Source organism: Patella vulgata, chromosome 8 (assembly GCF_932274485.2).
Source record: "Patella vulgata chromosome 8, xgPatVulg1.2, whole genome shotgun sequence".
NCBI classification, from domain to species: domain Eukaryota; kingdom Metazoa; phylum Mollusca; class Gastropoda; family Patellidae; genus Patella; species Patella vulgata.
In genome coordinates, this window is record NC_065886.2 from 28,580,635 (window position 1) to 28,604,732 (window position 24,098).

The window sequence follows — 24,098 nt, forward strand, 5'->3', positions numbered from 1 at the left end:
CGAAACCACGCCCGTTGACTCAATGACAGATCTTATGATACAACACACACGAGCTAACCATTCGGCCATCTAACCCCCTCCTAATTCAGAAAAACGCTTTATTGCATAAAAAATTAGGTAAACTCAGTATAAACGAAAATAGACAAAGTGTTTTGCATGCATTTGGAATTCACATCGGCTTTTGCATAACTCAAAAATTAACCTTTCCTCAATAGTCTTAGTCAATCAGCATTTTACGATCAGTCGAAGTAAGGGTTTCTGGTTGCACTTTGTCATACAGGGGTGCGCTACAAAAGGCAAGACTTTTAAGTATAAGACTAAATAGTCTCAAATGACGATACTTAGTTCGAAAACGTCGATAAAAATAATGTCTATTCACCTGTTCCATCTTATATAAGGAGACAATTACACCCCTACCCCCCACCCGCCCAATATGATCAACCCCAATTGCTCCCCTGAATGTTTTATTATAGGTTTATGACAACAGTAAATTTTTCATTAATAGATTACTGTGTCCAATTCCTTACATCCTATTGCATGAGAAAAGACTAATTTTCTTTAAGTAGCAATGGTATTGTTTGATTTAGCCTGTGATGTCCCAAATAATTAAGAAAGACGCTGTTGCCTTGGTATTACTGATGACCGTTAGATATGCCTCTGTGGAAATAATGGTATTATAAATTAACGTTATTGACATTGTATCATGTTCTGGTAAACCTCTTCCCTCCAGATGGACATTAATAACCAGCAAGACGTTGCAATCCCTCTAATACCCATTCAAACACTTTACTCATATCTATAACTGTACACAACTTGTAATTATCATAAGCTGTATATGATGAATGTAATACACATTAAATACAGATCATTATCACATGGTAATTAATAACGATTTGCATACCATTGTTGGAATATCAGAATATATATATATTTAAGGTTGTGCTTATATAAAACGAAATAGTATTGCAAGTCTTACTCTCCTAGTTGTTTGGTTAATACAATGCAGGTTTGGTATGCTTATGAAGACTACTGTCTTTGTAATTGATATAAGCATTCAGGGTATGGTATGTTTTTTTGACAAGTTCTGAAAATTATAATATGAAACAAATGAAATTGGCGAATAGTAACATATGAACATTAATGTAATTAAGCAATTTGTACAGTCGTTCGAATGGGACAAAAAACCTAGTTCCCCTGTACACGTAAACGAAGGCCGTAGTGAAGGTGCAGAAAAGTAAGACGTTAAATCCCATTTCATTCTCTTTAAACATGCTTTTTATTGTACTTTTCCCAAGCGTCATACATTAAAGTGACGAAAAACAAGAAGACCCCCCACCCCGTACACACCCAACACACACTCACACACATCTACCTCTCTAACAGTGGCTAAAATAGAACACCATAATATTGCTATACATTTGGGTTAGAAGACAGCTAGTATTTTGTGTAGAGAATATGATACCCAGTTAAATTCGCGCAGATAATGGGCTACAAGAAATTGATAAGGACTGGCGTTTAAGATTCCATAACAATTAAACTACAAGAAATGGCTATGTTCATTAATTGAAAAGCCTAAATATCATGATTCATCTGATTTCTTGTGAAGAGCATGTATCTTTGAAATCATCCCGGCAATAATAATAGCGAGTGATGTTCTCCAAACAGCAAGCGGCGAGCTTAAATCGATACAAGTACATCCACTGGGTACTCCTAGCATAATTCATTCTTTCTTCATCCGCCTTAAAATCAACTATCCATGGCATTCCAGTTAAATGTCTGATGCTTTAAAGTAGGATAGTGGCAAACCAATTGAAAACAACAGTAACAAAGCCATTGCGTGGAAATTGAAGATTTTTGTAAATTAACACATATATGGAGAATCTTTGCACGCTTTTGGATGTCACGTGAAGGCTGAATTTCTCTTTTCCGTGTCTAAGTGTTTATGGTGTCTGTCGGCCATCTTTAAAGCTTCGTGGTAGCAGGAGACATTAAAGAAAATGAGTTTAATATTGATGTTAATCGTTGGTATTCTAATAGCAGAGGGGGATACAGCAAAGGAACTACCTATCGGTAACTAACCCTTCTTTAATTTACATTCTAATAAGTTCATCATTCTGAAAGTAATTATTGCATTTTTCTTTTCTGTTAAGATAACGTGTCTTTGCTAATTCATGCGTATTCAACAGGTTGCATATATTATGTATTTATTATTGTTTCATAATAAAATTGGGCGTTTTCCCCAGTACTCCCCAACCCAAAAATATTTTAGCTATGCGCTTATTGTGGAAGGGCAAACAAAGGCGATGTGTTCCAATACATGTCGCTATTGTCCCATGAATTTCGACCCGAACCTACTTTAGATTCTGGTTCTGCTATCTATATGTTGTTATAGCCCTACACCCCTACCTGTAAACTTTATTAAATAATGCAGGCCCTATTCAATGGATATACAGTAAAACACCCCGTTACTTAGCAACCAAAATGTAAAGTCAGGTCAGTGGGAATCATTTTAATAAAACGTGCCGTAATTAACGGCATGAGATTTTCAATTAGTTGTTTGCATTATCAACACTTCGAGTTAATTCTAAATTTGTAAAGGCAGTATGATTTGGCATCATGTGAAATGTAATATGGCATTGATCAAAGTTATGGTAAATCAATATCCAAATGGAAGGATTACACACAGTACTTAGCCCTGTATTCCCTGATGATGGCCATTAGCATACACCACTAAAGATGGCCTGGCCATAAGATCCAGACAAACACATTCCACTAAACCGATTAAATTTGTAGTGAATTATACGAAATGAATATAAGTTTTTACCTAGGCCCCTAAAACACAACCCGACTTGTATTTCTAGCGTCAGCAAAGTTACAAGTCGGTGAACTTATATAAAAAGCGTAACGTATATATCTGCACACCCCGCAATTTAACAGATTTGGTGGTCGGGGAAGGGGGGGGGGGGGGTACGTTGCGTAAAAGAATAAAAATGTGTTTCTTAATAAATGTTTTGAAGACGTGTTTAAGGAGCTAAATTGCTAATATTTGGGACCTAGAAATGTAAACAAATGGGTCGCAACGTATGTAATAATGTAATATGAATGTATATAAACTGATTTACATTCAATCGTTTCCGTTTTTACTGTTATTTCTAATCAGTTATGTTGGGCGAAATACGCCAGAAGTCTCAATCGAATGGCAATCTCTAGCGTCTGATTATTTCAGTCTACACCAATAGTATTTATTGCGCATGCTCTCCAGATGAGAATATGTCGTCAGCGTTTGACATGACTTGTAGAAAATGTTTAGCCTCGTTCTTCAAGTTCGAGTCCCTTGTTACAAATGGCGCTGAAACGCATTATGGTACACGATTCGTGTACCAAGGGTAAAATGTTTATTTTGTCTTAAATACTGGATATCGGAAGCCCATCGTTTCACGTAAGATCTCAACATCATTGTTGATTTAAATTGACCAATAATTCGTGGTTTTTTTTAATGTCGAAGGCTTTGAATAGTATTGAGTTAGGGACTTGGCTACTTTAATATTTATACCAGTGTGATGTCTATCATTACATAGAGCTTGTTAATAGTTCAAGGTTCCAGTAAAATACAGGCTGAAATGATCTCAAAATTTATATTATTTTACCGATACACACTGAGTGGGTTAATAAAATTTGTAGAGCAATGATATATGCCCTAAATCATAGTCAATAGTGTGGTGTGGCGTGGTAATATCAAATTTATTTTGTACATCTTTTGTGTTTTTTGAGGTTGGGATGAGACTGTAGGACACAAACACACACAGTATTACCTCAAGCAATTTAAATAACTTTTACCAACTATCTGTAGCGGGATGGGTAACCGATAGTCTAGCGCGTTCGTTTTAGATATTAAGGTCTGTAATTGCGTCAACTGACGTGGTTTCCATTTACAGCTTGTACATGACAGGGAGTATAGGGTCGGATGTCCAACCTCGTGGGCTTTTTCCGGTTTCCTTCGAATTATTGAATTATTTTAACCATATGTCAGTCCCGAAATGGCCGAGTGAACTTAAACCTCTGTCTATCTCTCTCCTATTGGGCACTAGCATGTTAAATGTAAGCGAATATTGGTGGGCTCATTTACCTTATCATTTACCTTACAGTTTGAGGAAATTTGCGATTTGTTTATTTTGTTTCTAATATCCTAAAACTGTATTACTTTTACAGGCTTGATATTGGATGAACATGCACATGAAGCAGAGATGGCGTTTAATTTTGCAACTATGGTTATCAACAATGACCCAACGTTTCCTAGGTTAAGCGGACGCAGAATGACGTTAAAGGTTTTGTCGATTAACAGAACGGATGTTTCTGACAACTATAAACTAGGAGCTGCCAGTAAGCCCAACTTTAATTAATCTACTTATTATACACACTTTAGAACATCCAGATAACAAAATGATTATCTAATCTAAGCTAACCTTTTTGGAGACATGATCATTATTTTGCTTTATTCTATAACTACATGCAAATAAAGCAAATATCATTGAAAACAGCCATTGAATACATCCATTGAATAACCTATGGTTGTATTCAATCATAGGACACGTACTACTTTTGTCCAGAATGACGTCACTTTCAGAATTACGTCAATACTTGCGCAGGGATACCCTCTCTTGAACCATTGAATAAACCGAGTGGTATTCCATGGTCGTTGAGGTCTGTCTATATATTTTAATTTTAATATAATCTATATTTCTATGATATATCATAAATAACATTACGGTTTTTATTATATTTCTATGCACGTTCCAAACTGTTTGCAGAACAGTGTGTGGAGTGTCTTTAATAGTGCATGCTGATATCAAGTAAAATTTTACGCATCGATGCATCGGATGCAAACATCGATTCTCGTAACGATGCATTGGGAATTTGCCGCCATTTTGTTAATCAAAAATTACAGAAATAACATTAGTATTTCTGATAGAAACATAATTTTCCCTAACATTATCATTAGGCCTATTATAGAAATGTCGATTTATTTGAATAAATTTATTTCACAATATTCTTCTGTTATTTATTATGACATTAATATCGTCCGATTCACTTCAATTGAGACTTGTTAGCCATTGTTCAAATTTGTTGTGAAGGGGTGGGGTGATTACAAGAGACAGTGTTTGCATTATTTATATGGATCGTATCAAAGCCTGTCTATAGGGGTTTATGAATTCTCTATTGCTCGTGGCAGAAAATAAGACTGAATCGTTTTAAAACTAGCGTTAAGAACCGGCCGCGAAATATTATCCTTCTGACAGTTCGTTTGGTCATTTAAATGAACCGTGAAATTGACCTTGGGATTAAAGGACACGATAGCCAGGGGACGTAACCAGCAAACGCAGTCTTTGTAGTCACTGGAAAATGGAGACAAACATAACGGAACGTAGGGTAAACAGGTCAAGCCTAATAATAGTTCGTGCGGGATTCATTGAATTGTTCCGTTACATATATATTGTTTTATTTTGAATTATAAAAACATATTGAAAAGGTGTTTTTTTTTATTCTAGTGGACTAGCACTCCTCGGACACATAAAGCTAATTATTAGTATTTTTTGCCGATGCATCGATAATACAAAAAAGGACCGAGAATCGAATCGGCGTCAGCCAAATCGATGCATCGGCGATGCATCCATACTTGATATCAGCACTAGTCTTTAACAGACTTTATTTTGATAAAACCTTTTATTTGTCTGCAAACCGGGATCTATACGTCTGTCTGTCACTTTTATTTTTACGGATTTTTTTACAGCAGGGATGAACTGGCCATACATAATACCGTATGATTACCGACTCCTGGATTCTCGACGTTATGTTGCGAAACGCGTGAAACGGCGAGAAGACGGATTGATTACTTCCGGTTGTCTGCTCTCGTTGTTTGTTTCTTTTACCGGTATACGGTAATACATTTATTAAATATGTCATCATATGATTTGTAGAATCAATAATTGGAAGCCATTTTCGAGGTAAGAATATATTTTCGGTAATTATGCGTAATTAGTACGTCAAGTTGGTCTTGATGAAAATCTCGATTTCGAGATACTGAGTGATAGTCAAGTTTGACAGCTACTTTTTAAAAACCGACAACAGCGAGTTTTCATTATTCACATTAAAAATAAAATAATATGGTTTTGTGTTATAAATCTTTATCAATTTTATGTTCAACTTGCAGAATTTTTCATCCTGTAAAGAAGACGATAATGGTATAGGCCTAACCAATAAACACTTTTCAAACTGTTTACCTTTTTTTCTATTTACTATAGGTCTACTTTTATTTTCAAAAGATTACTAATATTAATTGAAATAATATGGCCAAATTAATATAATAATGTATGATATATTTTAAATATTTTTAGTTTCAGATATCAAGGATGCAGATAACCTTTATTAATTCATGCGCAGTCCCTTCAATAAACAAGATTTTTAGAAGAAGTATCGTTTAGCTATTTTAGTAAATAAATCTATTTCACTCATACCTAAACAAATATTTCCATTTTTTACCTTACAAATGTTATCTTTTTACGCCTACTGAAGCCAAATCAATCGCACAACAAAGTTAAAGGTCTTTGTAAAACATATTTTAAAAATATAAATTCTGCTTATTTCAACAGTCAAAAACTTCGGTCTCCATCCTAATATCAGATAAAAAAATATATATTACACGCGGATAATTAGAATAAAAAAAATGTGCTTCCCCCCTCCCATTTTCTGAAGTTTAATAGTTTATTCAATTTCCAGTCACCCATAATTAAAATCGTGATGCAATATTTTAATATTAAAACAGTAAGCCTAAAAGCTTATTTCACTGTTCTTGGTTCATAGGCCTTATTCTTACCACCTGTGAAATATTTCCTGAAGCACTAACACTAATTTTAAACCATTCAGTAAAAAAAAATATTATTTTGATTTATTGTTTGTGTGCCAGGTAAGCTGTATGGTTAACTTCAATTTGTATGACAGATAATATATTCCGATATTATTCTGAGGTAGTGGGCTAGGAACGGTTGATTGCATTAAACCAGAAAGTCCTGGAATTGAACAGGGAAACAAATATTTCAAGGTCCATTTGTTTATTTTGTTGCATGACAAATTAAGTAATTAGGTGACACCGCAAATTAAAACCCCAGTATATAAATCATTTTAATTGAGTATACGGCGGCACTTTGACATTGTTCAGACTGGGATCAGTGTCGTAAACAATGATTTATTCACACCAGGAACATAAATGTAAAACAGCTACATAAATTAAACAGGAACCTTAATCAAATAGGAAACATAAATTAAACTACACCAGGAACCAAACAATAACATTAACATGGTACATTAAGACAGCCTTTCCACGGCGATGGCTGAACTCGCCTATACAACTTTATTATTAAAGCCGCTTGGCACCTATGTTCCCCGTTCTCTACAAAATGTATATATAGACCAGTAGCCCAGGGGGCCAACCTAGCTGAAAGTGCACCAATTTTCCCCTATATAGTATCAATGTATGTATATCTGGTATCATCAGAATGTAAGTCTGTCGGGTTTCTGGTGGTGGGCGTGGTATTCCACGCCCTAAACCACGCCCTAAATGCCATGACCCCCAACTAGGCTAGATTAGCTCAAAAGTGTTTTTGTAATACCTGAAGGTGTACGGTACATTGCTGTGCGATTTTCATGTGGTACACTTTTGAGATAATCTAGACTAGTTGGCTGGACTGAGAACAGGGCTCTGTGGCATGCCCGAGGGGAATGGTTTTGAGGGAGGGGGACCCCCGCCCCCAGTAACAACAGGCTCTTTCTTTTCTTCCCTACAAATAGTCGTGAAAACATTGAAGGATGTATCCACGTATCGCCACAGCTTCAGGCTTGTGACAGAAATCGTTAATGGTCTATTGAAAAAAGTCATCTATTTGAAATTAAATTTTAATATCTTTAATTATTATTTTATTATTATTATTACGTTGATTTAGAAACTACAGCTGTAGCTTTAAGCGTCGTGTGCTAGATCCGGAAGTAAACAATCCTCCTGTGCCAAAAATATGTGCACCAATCAGAACGCGGCATCACGTAAAGGACTAAAGACGAGTCGGCTATCATACGGTAGTATCAAGAAAATAGAGACTTTTGGCAAGTGGAATTTTTCCTATCCGTATAACGTATCCGTATCGTCACGTGATACGTTGCGTTAATTTAGTTTTAGAGTTTTGGCAGACTTCGCGCCGCGTACGTATGGGTAGCTGAGCTGAGCGTAGTTAATTACAGTATAATGGCAGTTATCTACCAAGATCAACATCAGTACTAGTCAAGTACCTAGCCTACAAATTCCTAAAGGGAGTGAAGTCGTTCGACAGTCGCTGAGTTATTTACATTTTTTTTTTTAAAATTAGTGTCTAATCTTATTAAAAATCTTCATTAATGTATCATTTCAGAAAGTATATACCCCTTTTACAGATTTGCAAGGTCCCACCTCCCTAAATTTAGCACGTGGGATCAACCAGCGTGCAGACAGACAGGAAAAATATGAAAATTCCGCAAAAAGCTCATCAAAAGTAATAATTAAATTCCAGTCTTTGCCATGGTTATATCACGTCAAATATACACCTTCGTGTTCTAGGATACACATTTATAAAAACGCTACGGCACAACATTTCAGCGTCTAAAAGTAGCAAAACATACGGTAAAAAGACGACGATGTTATACGGACCTTATCCGTATGAAAGCTGTTCGATACGTGCTGCCGTATCCGTGTGCCGTATCACGTATGAGAAATACACACGCATTGATGACGTCACACACAAAATCGTTACGGATACGCAATACGGACCAATAATTTACGTTTGCCAAAAGTCTCTACTGATAAACACGTTTCGTGGGATTCAGTATTTCTTTTATTGAATTATGGCCCTTTGTGGACATATAATCAAATCAAAATTAATTCAAGGTCAAACATTTGGGTATTTTGATTAGGGTTGGTGTATATAACAGAGTTACAGATCAAATTGGCGTTTCTTGGGATCCCGGTTTGTTTTGGTTTTTTTTAGTGAATTTTAGCCATTTGTTGACTTAAAATCAATGAAATTTTGCTTTGGGGTATCCTTTTAATTAAATTTGAGGTACTTGATTGAGATTCGATACACTGCTGTATATATTAGCGTTACAGATCAAGTTCTAATTTCGTGAAATGCCATTACTGTTATTGAATTATGGCCCTTTGTCAACTTGAATTCAATGAATATCCTTTTTATCGAAATTATTTTAGCTTGATGTATATGATTGAAAGATTGGTGCTTTCCGTAAATTAATGTACGATCCATGTTAGTAAACAAATGGACAGTTGAGAAGATAATCTTGGTTCGTCATGATGCAAATTATGTATGTTTTTTTCCAGTTTGTAGTATGGCGAATAAAGGTGTATCAGCAATCATCGGTATTAGCCACCCAGTATCCTATAATACTATACAGTCATATAGTCACGCTCTACAGATACCGTATATACTAGTATCACCATCACGATCATCATCTACAGATATTTATAAATATGATATTAGTCTATCACCACCTTATTCTGAGGTTGTCATTGATCTGATTGACAGGTTACAGTGGCCTAAAGTATATTATATATACGATTCCGATGATGGTAAGATGTGTTTTATTTCTAATGTTCTAGTAAACGGTATAATACGATTTTCACGTCGTTGTTGTTGGTTTTTTCCGTTTTTTGTTTGTTCTTTGTTTTGTTTTGTTTTTTGTTGTTTATTTATTTATTTTTTTTTGGGGGGGGGAGGGGCAAAAGGACCTAATGTATTGCAACATATAGACCGACAAGGTAAGGTATGGTATGCACAATGCTCATTCTTCGCATCTTTTCCAAAATTTTTCTGAAAAATTGACAAAATTATGGAAAATTGGAATTTTGACAATGTGACTTAAAAATGAGTGATTCGAGATGGCTGCAGTTTTTATTTTGAAATATCTCCAGTGATACTTATCCACGCCTTCTGGTGCGCAGAAACTTCATATCTATAACATATCTTTGCTTGTCGGTCACTTTAAGCAATACATTGGCCGCTACGGACAAAAAGAAGCTCTTTTCGGTAAGATATTTTATAGGTTACATGCTCTAATAGTAATATAAGGTGCAATATACAATTCTAATGGCAAGATATTTCATAGGCTGCATGTTCTAATTATAAAAGAAATGAAACGGGGTTTAAAGTCCCACTGTTCTGCACCAACTGGGCTAATGAAGACGGGTGTTTTAAATATAAAGTATAATACAATTCTCATGATATTTAATATATTATAGGATGCCGAAGAGCGAGGTATAGGAGTATTTTGACTTTCTCTATATCTAGCATATTTTTATTACATGTTCCATATTCAAAATATATTTAAACGATGACAATGTTCGAATCAAGTAGAATACATTTATCTGCATCACAGATTCTTCAGTTAATGATATATTTAACTCATCTACCTGTTTCGACTTTCAGGTTTATGGAGATTACAGAAAGTGTATCAATACTTTCAAAGACGAAAATATGGTCATATAATAATTGACGCTTATCGAATTAAATCTGTTGAAAATTCATATGATCAGCTACGACGACTGGATAATAAAGAATTTGAAATCAAGAGAATTGTATTGGATTTGTCATCAGCCGACTCTTATAGAACTATTTTAGAACAGGTATGGTATTAAACTTATAGAACTATTTTAAAACAGGTATGGTATTAAACTTATAGAATTATTTTACCGTAGTATAGTAGGGTATTTTAATAAACTTATAGAACTATTTGACGGTATCATAATACTATAGTAGGGTATTAAACTAATAGAACTATTTTAGAACAGTTACGTCAAGCATGCTTTGTGGTTTTTGTTTTGGTGGAACCATATTTCTAATAGTTACAAGTAAGTCGGGGAGGGATTCCCTCCCCCATCCCCGAGCGCGATACTGTTTATGAAAACTAACTACCTATAGTGCTTTCTATATAGATCATGAGGGTTCTGCCAATTATGTACATATTTAGCGTGTCGCAATATTACCTTCAAAACGTCATAGATTCGAAGCGTAAAAGAAGCCATACATTACGTGAGAGCATTAACTTCCTAAGCTTCACATTACAGACATTAAACTAACAAAGCCAGACCTTCGATGTGCAATACTATACGTGTGTGTGTGTATTTTAGACTACCCAAGATGTCAGCTGCCTTTTCTTATCAGATATCTTATTCGTCCGCTTCGACCTGGGGTGATATCGCAGACAGGTTTTTCTTATGAAACTTGTAAGACGAGGCAGTCGTATAAAAGCCTCATCTAGCTTAGGTGGGAGATAGGCGAGCGATTAAGAACTTTTACCACCCCCATTTTCTTGATTAAAGGTGCAATCGTGCCTTTTGTTTGAGAGACATAGCCCACATGATGTTAAGGACCATTCATAAAATCCTTCCAAAGCCTGCAAAGGCGTTGTTACTCCTGGGTACAAGTAGCATATAAGGTAATGTCTAATCTGGATAACTGATGAGATGGCGTGCGGGCGCAGTCTGGCCCGCCTCACTGCCAAATCTCCGAAATAGAGAGGGATGATTTGTTTGAGGTTTTGGGCGGCTGGCAGTAGGGCGTAAAGGCCCCCGCTTGCCCAGTTTAGACTTAACATGTCGATGAAATACATATTCACGAGGCTAAACGTTGTCATGCCACTGCCCTTTGCTTCAACAAACGGTCCTTCCTAAGCCACCCAACATCCCTTCAACTAAATATGTTTGTTTCAGAGGTCTAAAAGCTCTAAAGATCGGGAATAGTATTTTCTGTAGTGTTGAGATGTGAAAAGGGGCGTAACTCTTTTAACGGTTGTCAATTACAGGTTGTTGATATGGGAATGAACAGAGATAATTATCATTATATACTGTCAGGATTGGTATGTATAATGTTTAAAGATGTAATATAATATATCTTGATACGAAAGTATAACTTTTACTCAACCTTTTTAATGCTTCTCCCATAGAACATTTGATTTGAAGTCATTATCCGCCTGTCATTTCCTTTGATCTCGGGAGCTAAGTCTCTATGTCTCTGGCTATTTTTATATATTTATGATAATTTTGAACTACAGGGTGCTGTAGATCTGAACAGCTCAAATTTTTACGACATGTTTTTATATGGCGGTGTAAATATAACAGCATTTAATGTGATCAATACTTATGGTGATATGTACAAAAGATGGGGACGATTGGCACAGAAATACAGTCGACAATTCAAAAATATATTTCCATTTAAGGTAAAGTAATTTAATTTATTCTTTACGGTAAGGTAATTATTGTCTTATTTATTTACATGTTTAATAATGACACCCAATTAATTACAGCCAGAGATAAATTACAAATTGGTCGTATTTATTTCTTAATTAATTTACAGTTCCTTAAAGGGGAATTATGGGAGATTAGGTAATGAGTTGACCGTTCTCGCTATAATAGTTTTTTTAAAAAAAAAAAAAAAATAGATAACGTAAAAAGAATATGCTGAAAATTTCGGTCAAATGGCTCCACTCTGAATCGAGATATTAGCTTTTCAATTTTAGGCTAGCCCCGATCATCATTACTAAAATCGGCACGATAAAAAACCCAACAAAGTCTCGATTATCCATTTTTGCGTTTAATTATCCTTCACAAAATGTATTCCAAACCGCTAAATATCGCAGGCTAGCGATGGCATAGAGAGTTAATTATGGTCTGGATAAGTTAATGAATGTTTAATTGATAATTTAGATAACATTTCAGGCCTAAAGAAAGACCTGTAATAGGCAGATTTAGCTCTTGCATATATGTATGTTTAATATACTGTTTCTTGTAATTTTGTAAAATCAATCAAATTTTACAGACGAACACGGCATTAATGATAGATGCCATTATGGCTCTTTATGAATCAATTGCACCGTTATACGATCAAAATGATTTGAGAGATGAAAAATTATTTCGACCGAATAAAGACAAGTTGAATCAGGAGGTTCAATGTAGAGCTGAATTATTGAGACCATCAAGATTTGGTCATTATGTCCTTAATACTCTGTTACAGGTTTGTTTAAATATATTTCTACCTATCTTTGTTATATAGTATATCAAATGTTTGTTTTCTTAAAGGGGGGGGGGGGGGGTCACGGTGGGTAAGAGGTCGGATGTTCGATCCCTGCACTGCCCGAGAAAGTTCATCCAGTGGTTCCCCCTTGTCAGTGATGCAGGACGGAGGGCCTGCAAAGGACAGCTGTCTAGTCTTTCGGGTGGGACGAAAACCCGAGGTCACGTGTACACATTGACGTTCACGTAAAAGATCCCTTGACAGTTGGAATTCGATATAAGAGTAGGCCGTAGTGCCGCTGTCCGGGCAAATTTTCCCTCATAGCACATGCCCGTCTTCATTAGCCCAGGTCGGAGCAGAACAGTAAGACGTTAAACACCATTTCATTTCCATTTTTGTTTTCTTAAAGGTAAATTACTTTCCAACGAAAATTTATGAAGAATTTGCTCTTTAATATATTTAAATGATATACAGATGATAATGATGCATGAATACGGGTGCTATGTGACGACATTATGTGGATACAAATTACATGAATACAAAATTATGTATACATGTATATATAAATACATTGATTTGTAAATACAACTGATATTTGTATTTCAGGTCAGATTTCAGGGATTAACTGGTTTAATTGTATTTGATGCTCATGGAGTCAGGATTAATTATTCTTTAGATGTGATGAATCTAGGATTCCAAGAATCCTTTAAAAAGGTTTGTCACTTTACAAAATTTATTAACAGTATTTAGCTATAGCTCAGATAGAGAAGTGTCATCAAGTGTTTATTTAGCTATAGATCTAGATCAGATAGAGAAGTGTCATCAAGTGTTTATTTTCTAAAATGTTAATACTGGATGTTATCTTGTAGATTAAAACCTGGACACCTCGTACTTCTAAAGAATTGCCGGATTACACCATCAAAATAAATGCATCATCACTTTATAACCGAACTCAGAAAATAGCAACAGTAATGGTAAGAAACTATAAACAATTTGGTTAACACAGATTTAAAATATGTCAATAATATAAATTAAATTGCCTATAGACCAAAATCTGTGATGTCTGTCTATAAATACGTTGGTGTGAGGGGGTGATGGCTGCTTGGGTAAAACGCCCAATTAGTTCTATTTCCAATAAAAATAGGTACCGCATTTAATCATGGTTTCTAATTTGATGATGAATTCCAGGAACAACCATTTACAATGATAAAGAAAGAAAGAGATGGGGAACCACCACATGGAGGATCTCAGGGTTATGAAGGGTACTGTGTAGATTTAATAGCTTTAGTGGCTAAAAAGGTTGGTTTTGAATACGTATTGTTGCCGAGTAATGATTATGGTAAGAAGTTAGAAAATGGTTCATGGACTGGTATGATAGGAGAACTAGTCAGAAAGGTAAAATAAACAAACATTAAATCAAATGATGTATTAATTTGAAATTTACAAGGAGCAACGTTATTCGCGAATAACGAACCACGAACTAGTTTGTTGTTCGTTATTCACCAGATATGGAATTAGTAATATAATAAGTAATTTATAATAAAGGCGCATTTATAGGGAATACGCCGGTAGTGTATTTTATGGACCTAATTGGTTTCTACCACTTACTAATTCCATATCTGGTGAATAAGGAACAACAAACTAGTTCGTGGTTCGTTATCCGCCAACATGAAACAGCTCGTTATTTACGTAGAAAGGCAGCATTTTAGAATCTTATTTCCCAAGACTTCGAAGTGTTAAAAACCAATTAGTCTCATAAAATACCCACTCCCGGCGTATTCTTTATAAAATTCCATATTTTGTGAATAACCAATAACAAACTAGTTCGTGCTTCATTATTCGCCAATGTAAAACAGCTCGTTTTTCAGGTAGAAAAACAGCTTGTTAAAATCTATTTCTCAAGACTTTGAAGTGTTATAAATCAATTAGGCTCATAAAAAACCTCTCCAGGCATATTCCCTGTAAAGGCGCTTTTATTAATTCCACATCTGGTGAATAACGAACAACAAACTAGTTCGTGGTTCATTATTCGCGAATAACCAACAACGAACAACAAGCTAACTTCATCGCGCTTATTAAAAGATTTCAGTTGTTTTCAAAAATATGATAGTGAGTCACCACTAAAACTATAAAAGGCTTTAAATAGTTTTATTTTTATTTTTAGGAGAAAGATATTGCTGTTGCATCTTTGACTATAACAGAAGAACGTGAACGAGCTGTAGATTTCTCTAAACCATTTATGAGTACTGGTATCAGTATAATGATAAAGAAACCGGATAAGCAAAAACCAGGTGTCTTCTCTTTTATGCAACCATTGGACAAAACAGTATGGATTTGTATTGGTATCGGATTTCTAGCTGTCAGTTTCGTATTATTTTTTGTTGGTCGATTCAGTCCTTATGAATGGAGTGGAGATGGAGATAAAGATGAAGAAGTCGCCAACACGTTTACAATATCCAATACCATGTGGTTTTCCTTAGGGGCGTTGATGCAACAGGGCTCTGATATATCCCCGAGGTTGGTTACTTTTAAGGATTAGCTATTAGTTGATCCTGGGAGCAGATTTATTTATGATTAAGAATGACTTCAGTTCTAGAATATACAGTTATCTCTATAATAAAGAAATTGTAGCTACATCAAATAGTTCTATACCATGTTGTTTAGATTAACAAAAGCAAATTAGAGATACACAGTTAACAGAAAGGATCTAATAACAATCAGGCGAATGTTTAGGAAACGCTATTTAATTTCTGCATTTGTGAAAATCTTTATTTTTTATGTGGAAAACATAATGAATGAGAAAACGATAAAATCAAAGTATTTTTAAAAGAAAATAGATTTGGAAAATAAAACACGTTTCTCCTTGTATATAAAATTACATTACCCATTAATCATTAGCAACATCAATATCAAGACACACCACAATCGATACGATAGAAACATGTATTGGGTTTGTAAATGTTTACAAAACGGAGGATTATATATTTAATATATACAACAATTATTTCCATATCTGGACTATGATTATATTGGCTGCTAAAATATACAAAATACCGACTTTCATAAGTTATTGCTAGTAAATAAAAATAATATAAAGATTTGCTCCCAACGATTCTTATCATATAAGATTCAAGTCGAAGCACTTGCTCAATTCTTAATGAGAATTCAAGGCGTATCATCTAACTATTTAACTCTCCAAAACGTGAATAAATAAAATCCCTCCACCCCACCCCCCACACCCACAAAAAAATTGCAAATTATAATATTTTCAATTGTATCTTATAATTTACATTAATAGAGCATGAAAACCTGGTTATAATATTATACCCCCCCCCCCCCGCCCCCGCCTTGAATATTTTAGGCTTAATTTTAGACGCTGTAAAAAATATAAAGAAAATGATGATTTGCTTTAAATAAGGGCCTTGTGGAATATATTTTAAGACTCGTCTATTATACGCCAGTTTTGTCAATTGAAACACATTACTTTGTAACGATAAAACAATAAGAATAAAACTTTGATAATATGTTAGATGATACGCCTTTATATGTGCTTATATTTGGTAGAGTGTGGTTTCACCTTATTTTAAAGTTCTACCAAAGGAGGCAACCTTAGGTACATACCAGACCCTGGACGCATCGCTCTTCTTATAATATCATTATATTTTTAAAAAATGTAATCTTTTTTTCATATGTCTTAGCTTGTTATACAATAAACGTATATGATAAATAATGTATATCCTTAGTACAGTGTAACTGATTATAAATCTTCAGGATATTACACATTTTTAATATAGGACGATGGATCTATGGTATGTTATTTGATGGTATTTCTTTCCTTTGTAGGTCACTTTCAGGTCGTTTGATAGGGAGTGCTTGGTGGTTTTTTACTTTAATTATTATTTCTTCCTATACTGCTAATCTAGCTGCTTTTCTTACCATTGAAAAAATGTTAACACCTATAGCTTCTGCTGATGATTTAGTTAAACAAAGTGATATTAAATATGGGACAAAATCTGAAGGTTCATCGTGGACATTCTTCGAGGTAAATATTAGTTGAGGGAAGGTGTTGAACGCTAAATAAATATACATCCACGGCCGACCGTCGTCCATGGTGTCAAAAAAAGGCGACTTGTTGATGATGTGAGATTACACAAGTCTAATGCGATCAGCCGGCATATTGATAATATTTTAAAAGAAAGGTAGATAACTATAATATGAATAGTGAAAGAGAGAGAGAAGAGAGAGGGGGAGAGAGGGAGAGGGGGGAGGGTTTAACGTCCACTCGACATAAACCAGGTCATTTCGGGACTAACATATGGTTCAATTTTATTTCAATAATTCGCTTGCGCGTAGGGGTCTTTAGCACTGGGAGGAAACCGTAGGGGCCCGGAGAAAACCCACGAGGTTGGACAAGGGACCTTACTCCTTGTCACGTATACAACCGGGTAATCGATACCACGCCAGTTGACTCAATGACAAACCTTATGATACAGCGCGCACGATCTAACCATTCGGCCATCCAACCCCCCAAAAAGTTATAGAAATGTTATAGAATATTGTTAAACTTCGATGAACTACAATACCATGATTGGTTGCTGTTCAGTATAAAGTTAACAGTTATACTTTTTATTTATTTATTACTTTTATTTTAGGAATCCCAAGTGCCAGTGTATTCCATTATGTATAAATATATGAAAGACAATAAAGACACAGTATTACACGGGGCAGTTGAAAATGGTGTTGAAATGGTTAGAAACAACAAAGGAAAATACGCCTTTTTACTGGAATCAACAATGAATAACTATTATAATCAACGTGAACCATGCGATACTATTAGAGTGGGTGATAATTTAGATAATAAAGGATATGGTATAGCTACACCTGTTGGTTATCCTCATAGGTCAGTTGGTGATAAATAATAAAGCGTAAGATAATTTCCTTTTCGGTATGCAAAAGTGAACGAAAATACAAAATGGTTAGATAATGAATGCAGAGGGCAGCACTGTTCCCAATAACAGCCTATTTGGTATAAACATCAACTCTGTATTATTATTTAAGGTCCATATAAATCAATATGCAAAATGGCATTTGCATCTATTAATTCTATATTTCATTTGTCCTTTACTTGAAGTGGGCTCAATTAATAGTAATGGTAACCTTGGTTATAGTTTATTTAATGTAATAGATCTGAAGAATGTAAAGGGGAGAGAATTGACATGGAGACCGCTGAATTTGCATAAGAAACAAGATCCGTGGGGGCACTAAAATCCAATACCGGTATTTATATTATTTGCCATGAGGAGGCGGGATGTTCTCCCCGGGGATGTCTGTGGGAATAAAGCTAAAGTCGATTTGTAGTATATCAGAACCCCGGTAGAAGTTTGAGACTGGTTGAGCCGCACAGTTGAGGGATATGACATGGAATTAGTTTTAAGACCACATTGAATCCCGGTGACCTTTATCTTTGGGGTGAGGGTGGGCTTAAAAACTCATAGTGGTGAAATAACTTTAAACCCATGATGCAAGGCGCCTGAGCTATTACAGCTAAATGTCTATTTTGGAAGATGTAACGGTTTAGGTCATTGTGTTACTCCTACCACCAAACGTCTTTTTGTTATCAAATCATTTTATGACATAATATTCCATAATCATGTATTGGTTTTTTATCAAGAGATACTATAAATATTGCTGTATTAGAATTACGTGAAGTGGGAGAATTGCATAAATTAGAACAGAAGTGGTGGTATGATAAAGGGCAATGTGGGAATGCAGATGGGAGTAAGGCAAGTATAATACAATAATAGTAGTAATATTAGTATCAATAGTAGTTATGACAGTAGTAAAATGACAACAGTAACAGTAGTATGTAGGGCACTATATAAACTTTTGAACATTACATAAACTTTTAAACATTTATATATAATCTGTTGGTATCATTTTATAACAGGATGCTTCACAGAGTGCCCTAACTTTAAGTAACGTATCTGGTATCTTCCATATATTAATTGGTGGACTTGTCCTGGCCATGATAACCTCATCATTAGAATATTTGGTTCAACGAAAATTATACGCAAATAAAGCGAAGGTAGATATATTAAATTTCTATTGCTGGTTTAGTATTCCACTGAGCATTACCATAACGTCAATGACATTTGTGTTATAGGTAGACTAAAAATTGTTACTGGAGTATGATTTTGGACTTATGCTACAATTGAAAGTAAAATTAACAACCTATGTGATTATTAATAACTTCAGTAAAGCCACGTGGTCACGCCTACTATCCATATCACTTGTTCGAATTTTAATTTTCATGCTATATGATAATAATATACATACCTGCATGGCTATAACGGTGATTATATATTGATAAAATTTATCTGTAATTATCGTACTGTATATTAATACAATCGAGTTTCTGGTTTCTAAGAACTCATATTAAATATAAGTCCCTAGTAGACTAAAAATAGATAGAAATTAAAGTATATTTAAATGAGAAATACGCTGGTTTCCCAACTCCTTTATGTGTAAACAATCATATGTAATGTATTGGACGTTAAAATTGTGATAAGCACCGAAATGGTGTCCCGAAGAAAAGTTGGTTTATTGTGAAAATTATCCTTTAAACTGTTTCACATTGGTAAACATTAACTATCATATACACAGAACAACAACTTCCGGCAAGCAGGGTGACTGTTCTGGAAACAAGCTAGAGCGCTTTATGAATGTACAAATCGGCATTGATAATAAAATGGTGTCCTGGGGGTTGTTTCACGAAATTTTAACTAAGATAAAATCCAAATTTTAGTAATTTGATTGGATAATATTAGATTGATTTTCGTGCTTAGCCAATCAAATGAAGTATTTATTAAAATTTGGATTTTATCTTTAGTTAAGATTTTGAGAAACACTAAACAGGGCCCAGGGAATTTACAATACACCAAAGTTACCAAAGTAATGTTTCAGCTGTCAACCGTCTGTCATTAGATAAGTAGCTCAACGTCGAAATGATTATAGAATAAATGAATAATGAACTATTGAAATATTGAAAAATGATTCGTCCTCGTATCATAATAAAATAAAACCACGCTTAAATACTTTTCCAAAATGCCCATAACAGCCACATTTAGCATCCATGCACTCAAATCGGAACGTACACAACAATGGCGATCATTTACTTAAAAAGTAAAGGTTTTTTTCCTTCAATGTGCCTACATTTACATGTAGAACATGGTCGATTATGACTCACACTAGTATAATAAAACGTTTGGAAAATGTTCTCCTTTCTCGTTTTTCTTGAGTTGCTACCTTTACTGTTAGTTTGTTTTCATTTTTGAGTGAAGTGTGTATCACTGCAGGTCCGAGACTGTACAGCGCAGTGGGCGTTTACGACTAGTCCATGGATCCATATACTTGATCTGATTTGTGAATTTGTTGTCCGTGGGTTTGTTAACGGGGGGTGGGGGTGGAGGTAACTTGTGTTTTATATCCTTAAAGGAGCATTGTGGTAGATTAGATAAAAGAGATGACAGATCTCGCTATAATAGTTAAAAAATATAAATAACGTTAATAGAATATGCTGAAAATTTCAGTCAAACTGCTCCACTATGAACCGAGATATTAGCTTTTGAATTTTAGGCTAGCCTCGATCATCATTACTAAAGTCGGTACGATAATAAACAAAGTTTCGATTATCCATTTTTACGTTTAATCATCCTTCACAATCCGCTAAATATCGCGGACTTTTAATGGCATCGAGAGTTGATTATGGTCAGGATTGGCTAATAACATTTCAGCCCTAAAGAAAGACAGGCAGGTTTAATCCTTGCATAATGTATGTTTAAAGAATATTGGGCTCTCCTTGGCAACAACATCCCAGTCTTCCCAGTCTATCCTTGTATATATGTCTGAATTTTGCGTTTCAGAACCTTCTCGTTCTACCTTTAGTTGGACTTTCCCAGTTTTTGCATCTATCTAGGAATGGAAGCCGCCTGCAAGTTTTAAACTTCTCCGCGGGGTAATGTCCATACTCCTATTGGAAATGCATGGATATCAAACTGGTTTCGATTTTCCATCAACCACGGTTCTAGACGCGAAACCTTGTTCGGTTTGTCGCAATGTGGGAAATGGCTTTTTTGTCAAGCTTGTCATCTAATCATTTATCATTTTTCACACGCCTTTTAATACCTTGGCCAGATCTGTGACTAGTCAACAGTCTGTGTATATTTAGTGTAGGTGGTCTACTGCTGTAGAACTTTTATCTGGGCACTTCGTTTGACACTATATCGTTCGTGTGAACAGCTATATTGATGTTAGTACCAATTACATTCACTGAAGGTACCGTCGATTCTTTGGCAGCAAGCATCTGTTTCAGCCGCTGTCCTCTTATAAAAACTCATTTCTGCTTACTGTCGATTTTCTATTCTTCACTGAATTAAACCTGATCAAGTTAAAACAACTGAAGTTTTACCTTCTCATAGATCAATTCTGCATGAGTTGGCCTTAATAATTATACCCATTGTTTTCAATCTATTCGTCAGTTCACCAGGGATAACTATATTTTCCATATTGACAATATTGTATAGATTTAACTTACTCGCTTGTAAGAAGTTACGAGACTTTGTCCCACAAGACACTCCACCAATCTGTAGAAGTGAGATTATACACTGGTTTATCCTTTAAACTGTTAATACCATTAAACATTAACTATCATACAGAACAACACGTCTGACAGGCAGAGTAACTGTCCTGGAAACAGGATAAATCCTATGGATGCTTTATGGATGTACAAATCGATATTCATAATACAATGGTATCCTATAGAAATTAACAATACACAAACGTTACTAACAATCGTAAAGTAGGAAATATTAAAATAATAAAGACAATACAATAAAACAAAACAATAAGATTGGAATTAAACCCATTAATATCAGCTGCCAGTCGTCTGTCATCAGATTAGTAGCTTAAGGTCTAATTTATACTAAAGGATTAATATAAACATAAGAATAATAGAAATGTTTCATTGAATGAATGAATAATAGACGAATGAAATATTGAAAGAATGAAATACAAACAATTGACAAATTTATCACTATTATAGTATTCAGTTTGAAAACTACACAGCTAGGTGTAATTATTTTCATAAATGTCAGTGCATATTCTTTTCTTTATATATTAAAAGAAAAATGCCAAGAAGGGCCCAGCCGTAAAGCAAACGGTCGTAACGAGAAGACGGCGGCATGTGGATAGAGATAATCTTGATGGTGCTGGTCCTGGTGTTACTTCCTACTCACCAGAACGTGAAAATGGAGGAGTACGTAACTGATAAATTTATACAAGCTAACTAGAACACTGGAAAGTGTAGGATGTTTAGAATTTAAATAAATAGAACTTATTTATGTCAGAAAGTAATTGACATTATCGAGCCTAGGTTTTTAAACTGCATTAGGTAACCATATATACTTCCTTAGCCTCTATCTTTAGATATCTTAATGAATATATATAATATGTGTTTTTATTTTCAGTATAATATGGCGACTGGTGGTGCTCAACTGATCCATTTTGATTCTCATCCTTCAGATCACACAGAAATATAGTTAATAATGCACACTAGCAGAACAATGTTTTCTCTTATTACAGAACGTGACTATTATCTTTCATAGCTTACTTTACGTGTAAATATTTATATAACTATGCTTTTAATTTATTTTTATTCCAATTTTGATATAAATAAAATGTTGAAGAAAACAACGTGAATAAATGTCGATTCAAGCTGTCCACCTTGAAATTAAGGGGGCATGGGGCAGGGCATGGGGAAGGGTGGGGGGGCGACCGGGTGGTGTAAATAAGCCTTTTGTAGAAAAAGGGGCCAATATAGTATTATATAGTGGTACTTCTTATGTAAACTGAGTCATTAGCTGATAGATTCCATCTTGGTTGCGCTGATTCACATATAGACCTATTAAATTTTAATTAAATTTAATAATGAAAGATAGCCACGAAAAGCTTGGAAATACCACACACTAACCTTGTCTCAACAGCACCTTATTCGAAAAGAAAATGTGGGTGGTGACAAAATATGAATAGGCATGCCTTCAAGAAATCTGATCTCTGTCGTGTATGCAAGCTTGTTAAAACTGCTATATTTATGGCGATCACAAGGCAGAAATTGTATATACAATCCCTTTTTTTCGATTGATCACCAAAATGTCCACAAAAGAGGGAAAAGAGAAAGACTATTAATAACAGTTGCAGTAAATTCGTAACCAGTATAGAAGTTAATGATGGCCTGTGTCCAGCCAACTGTTCATTCATTTACTTATGCGATCTACTCACAGAATGTTCTACCAACCAGTTATAATGTTCACTAATTCGCTATATTACGACCTTTATTTAAACAACCGGTTGTCATACAAGAGGCTCATACTCTGATTGGCTAAATTTAAAATAAATGTTAAAAACTGTAACATCTATCGCGTTCGGGAGGTTTTCGGTAAAGGGGGACTAGGGTTCGCCCGCTCATGAACCCAATGCCTCAGACAAAATTTAATAAAGATCTGTCAAAAACTATGGCATCAATCGCATATACAAGCGAGGAAACACTTGAAGAGCCTAAGGGAAGAACGGTCTAAGTTATTAGCCATGAACCCCAGTTAATGGCGCCATCTAGTAGCAATTTGTATAAACTATCTATGGAACAATCGATTTCAGGTAAGAACGATCGGAGTCACATCGAACCAGGGCCTTTCTGAAATGGTCTTCAGGTCGAGAACGATCTAAATCCACACCGTTCTGGTCCTTATCGACGATAACCATCCACGGGCAGACTGTGTAGGGCAGGACCAGGAAACATCTGACACAGAGAGGAATCTGAGTAGGAAAGTTGATTTTCCTTTAACTTATCACAGAACTTTCGGATATCTTGGTAAACGTGTTTTATTTTATTAGAGTGATAATGACCTCTGGGCTATCACTAAGTTGGAACTTGAATCTGAATAT

The 24,098-nt window shown here is 35.0% G+C and overlaps 1 protein-coding gene across 1 annotated transcript; it reads left to right on the top strand.

Annotated features, from left to right (window-relative positions):
• Positions 1–1,745: 1,745 nt before the first annotated feature.
• LOC126829583 (glutamate receptor 3) lies at positions 1,746–22,844 on the top strand. The gene is made up of 17 exons (XM_050559535.1): positions 1,746–2,070; positions 4,210–4,380; positions 9,413–9,661; positions 10,518–10,714; positions 11,893–11,946; positions 12,142–12,306; positions 12,906–13,100; positions 13,707–13,814; positions 13,970–14,074; positions 14,289–14,495; positions 15,265–15,617; positions 16,944–17,142; positions 17,753–18,000; positions 18,772–18,883; positions 19,048–19,185; positions 22,282–22,413; positions 22,625–22,844. The coding sequence occupies exons 1-17, from the start codon at positions 1,998–2,000 to the stop codon at positions 22,694–22,696; spliced, it is 2,778 nt and encodes a 925-aa protein (XP_050415492.1). The 5' UTR covers positions 1,746–1,997; the 3' UTR covers positions 22,697–22,844.
• The last annotated feature ends 1,254 nt before the right edge of the window (positions 22,845–24,098 follow it).

Bases quoted from the DNA above. Each gene is read 5' to 3' on its own strand.
- LOC126829583 (XM_050559535.1), top strand. From the start codon at position 1,998: ATGAGTTTAATATTGATGTTAATCGTTGGTATTCTAATAGCAGAGGGG. The intron at 2,071-4,209 runs GTAACTAACCCT...TTACTTTTACAG, and splicing joins AGCAAAGGAACTACCTATCG to GCTTGATATTGGATGAACAT. The intron at 14,496-15,264 runs GTAAAATAAACA...TTTTATTTTTAG, and splicing joins TAGGAGAACTAGTCAGAAAG to GAGAAAGATATTGCTGTTGC.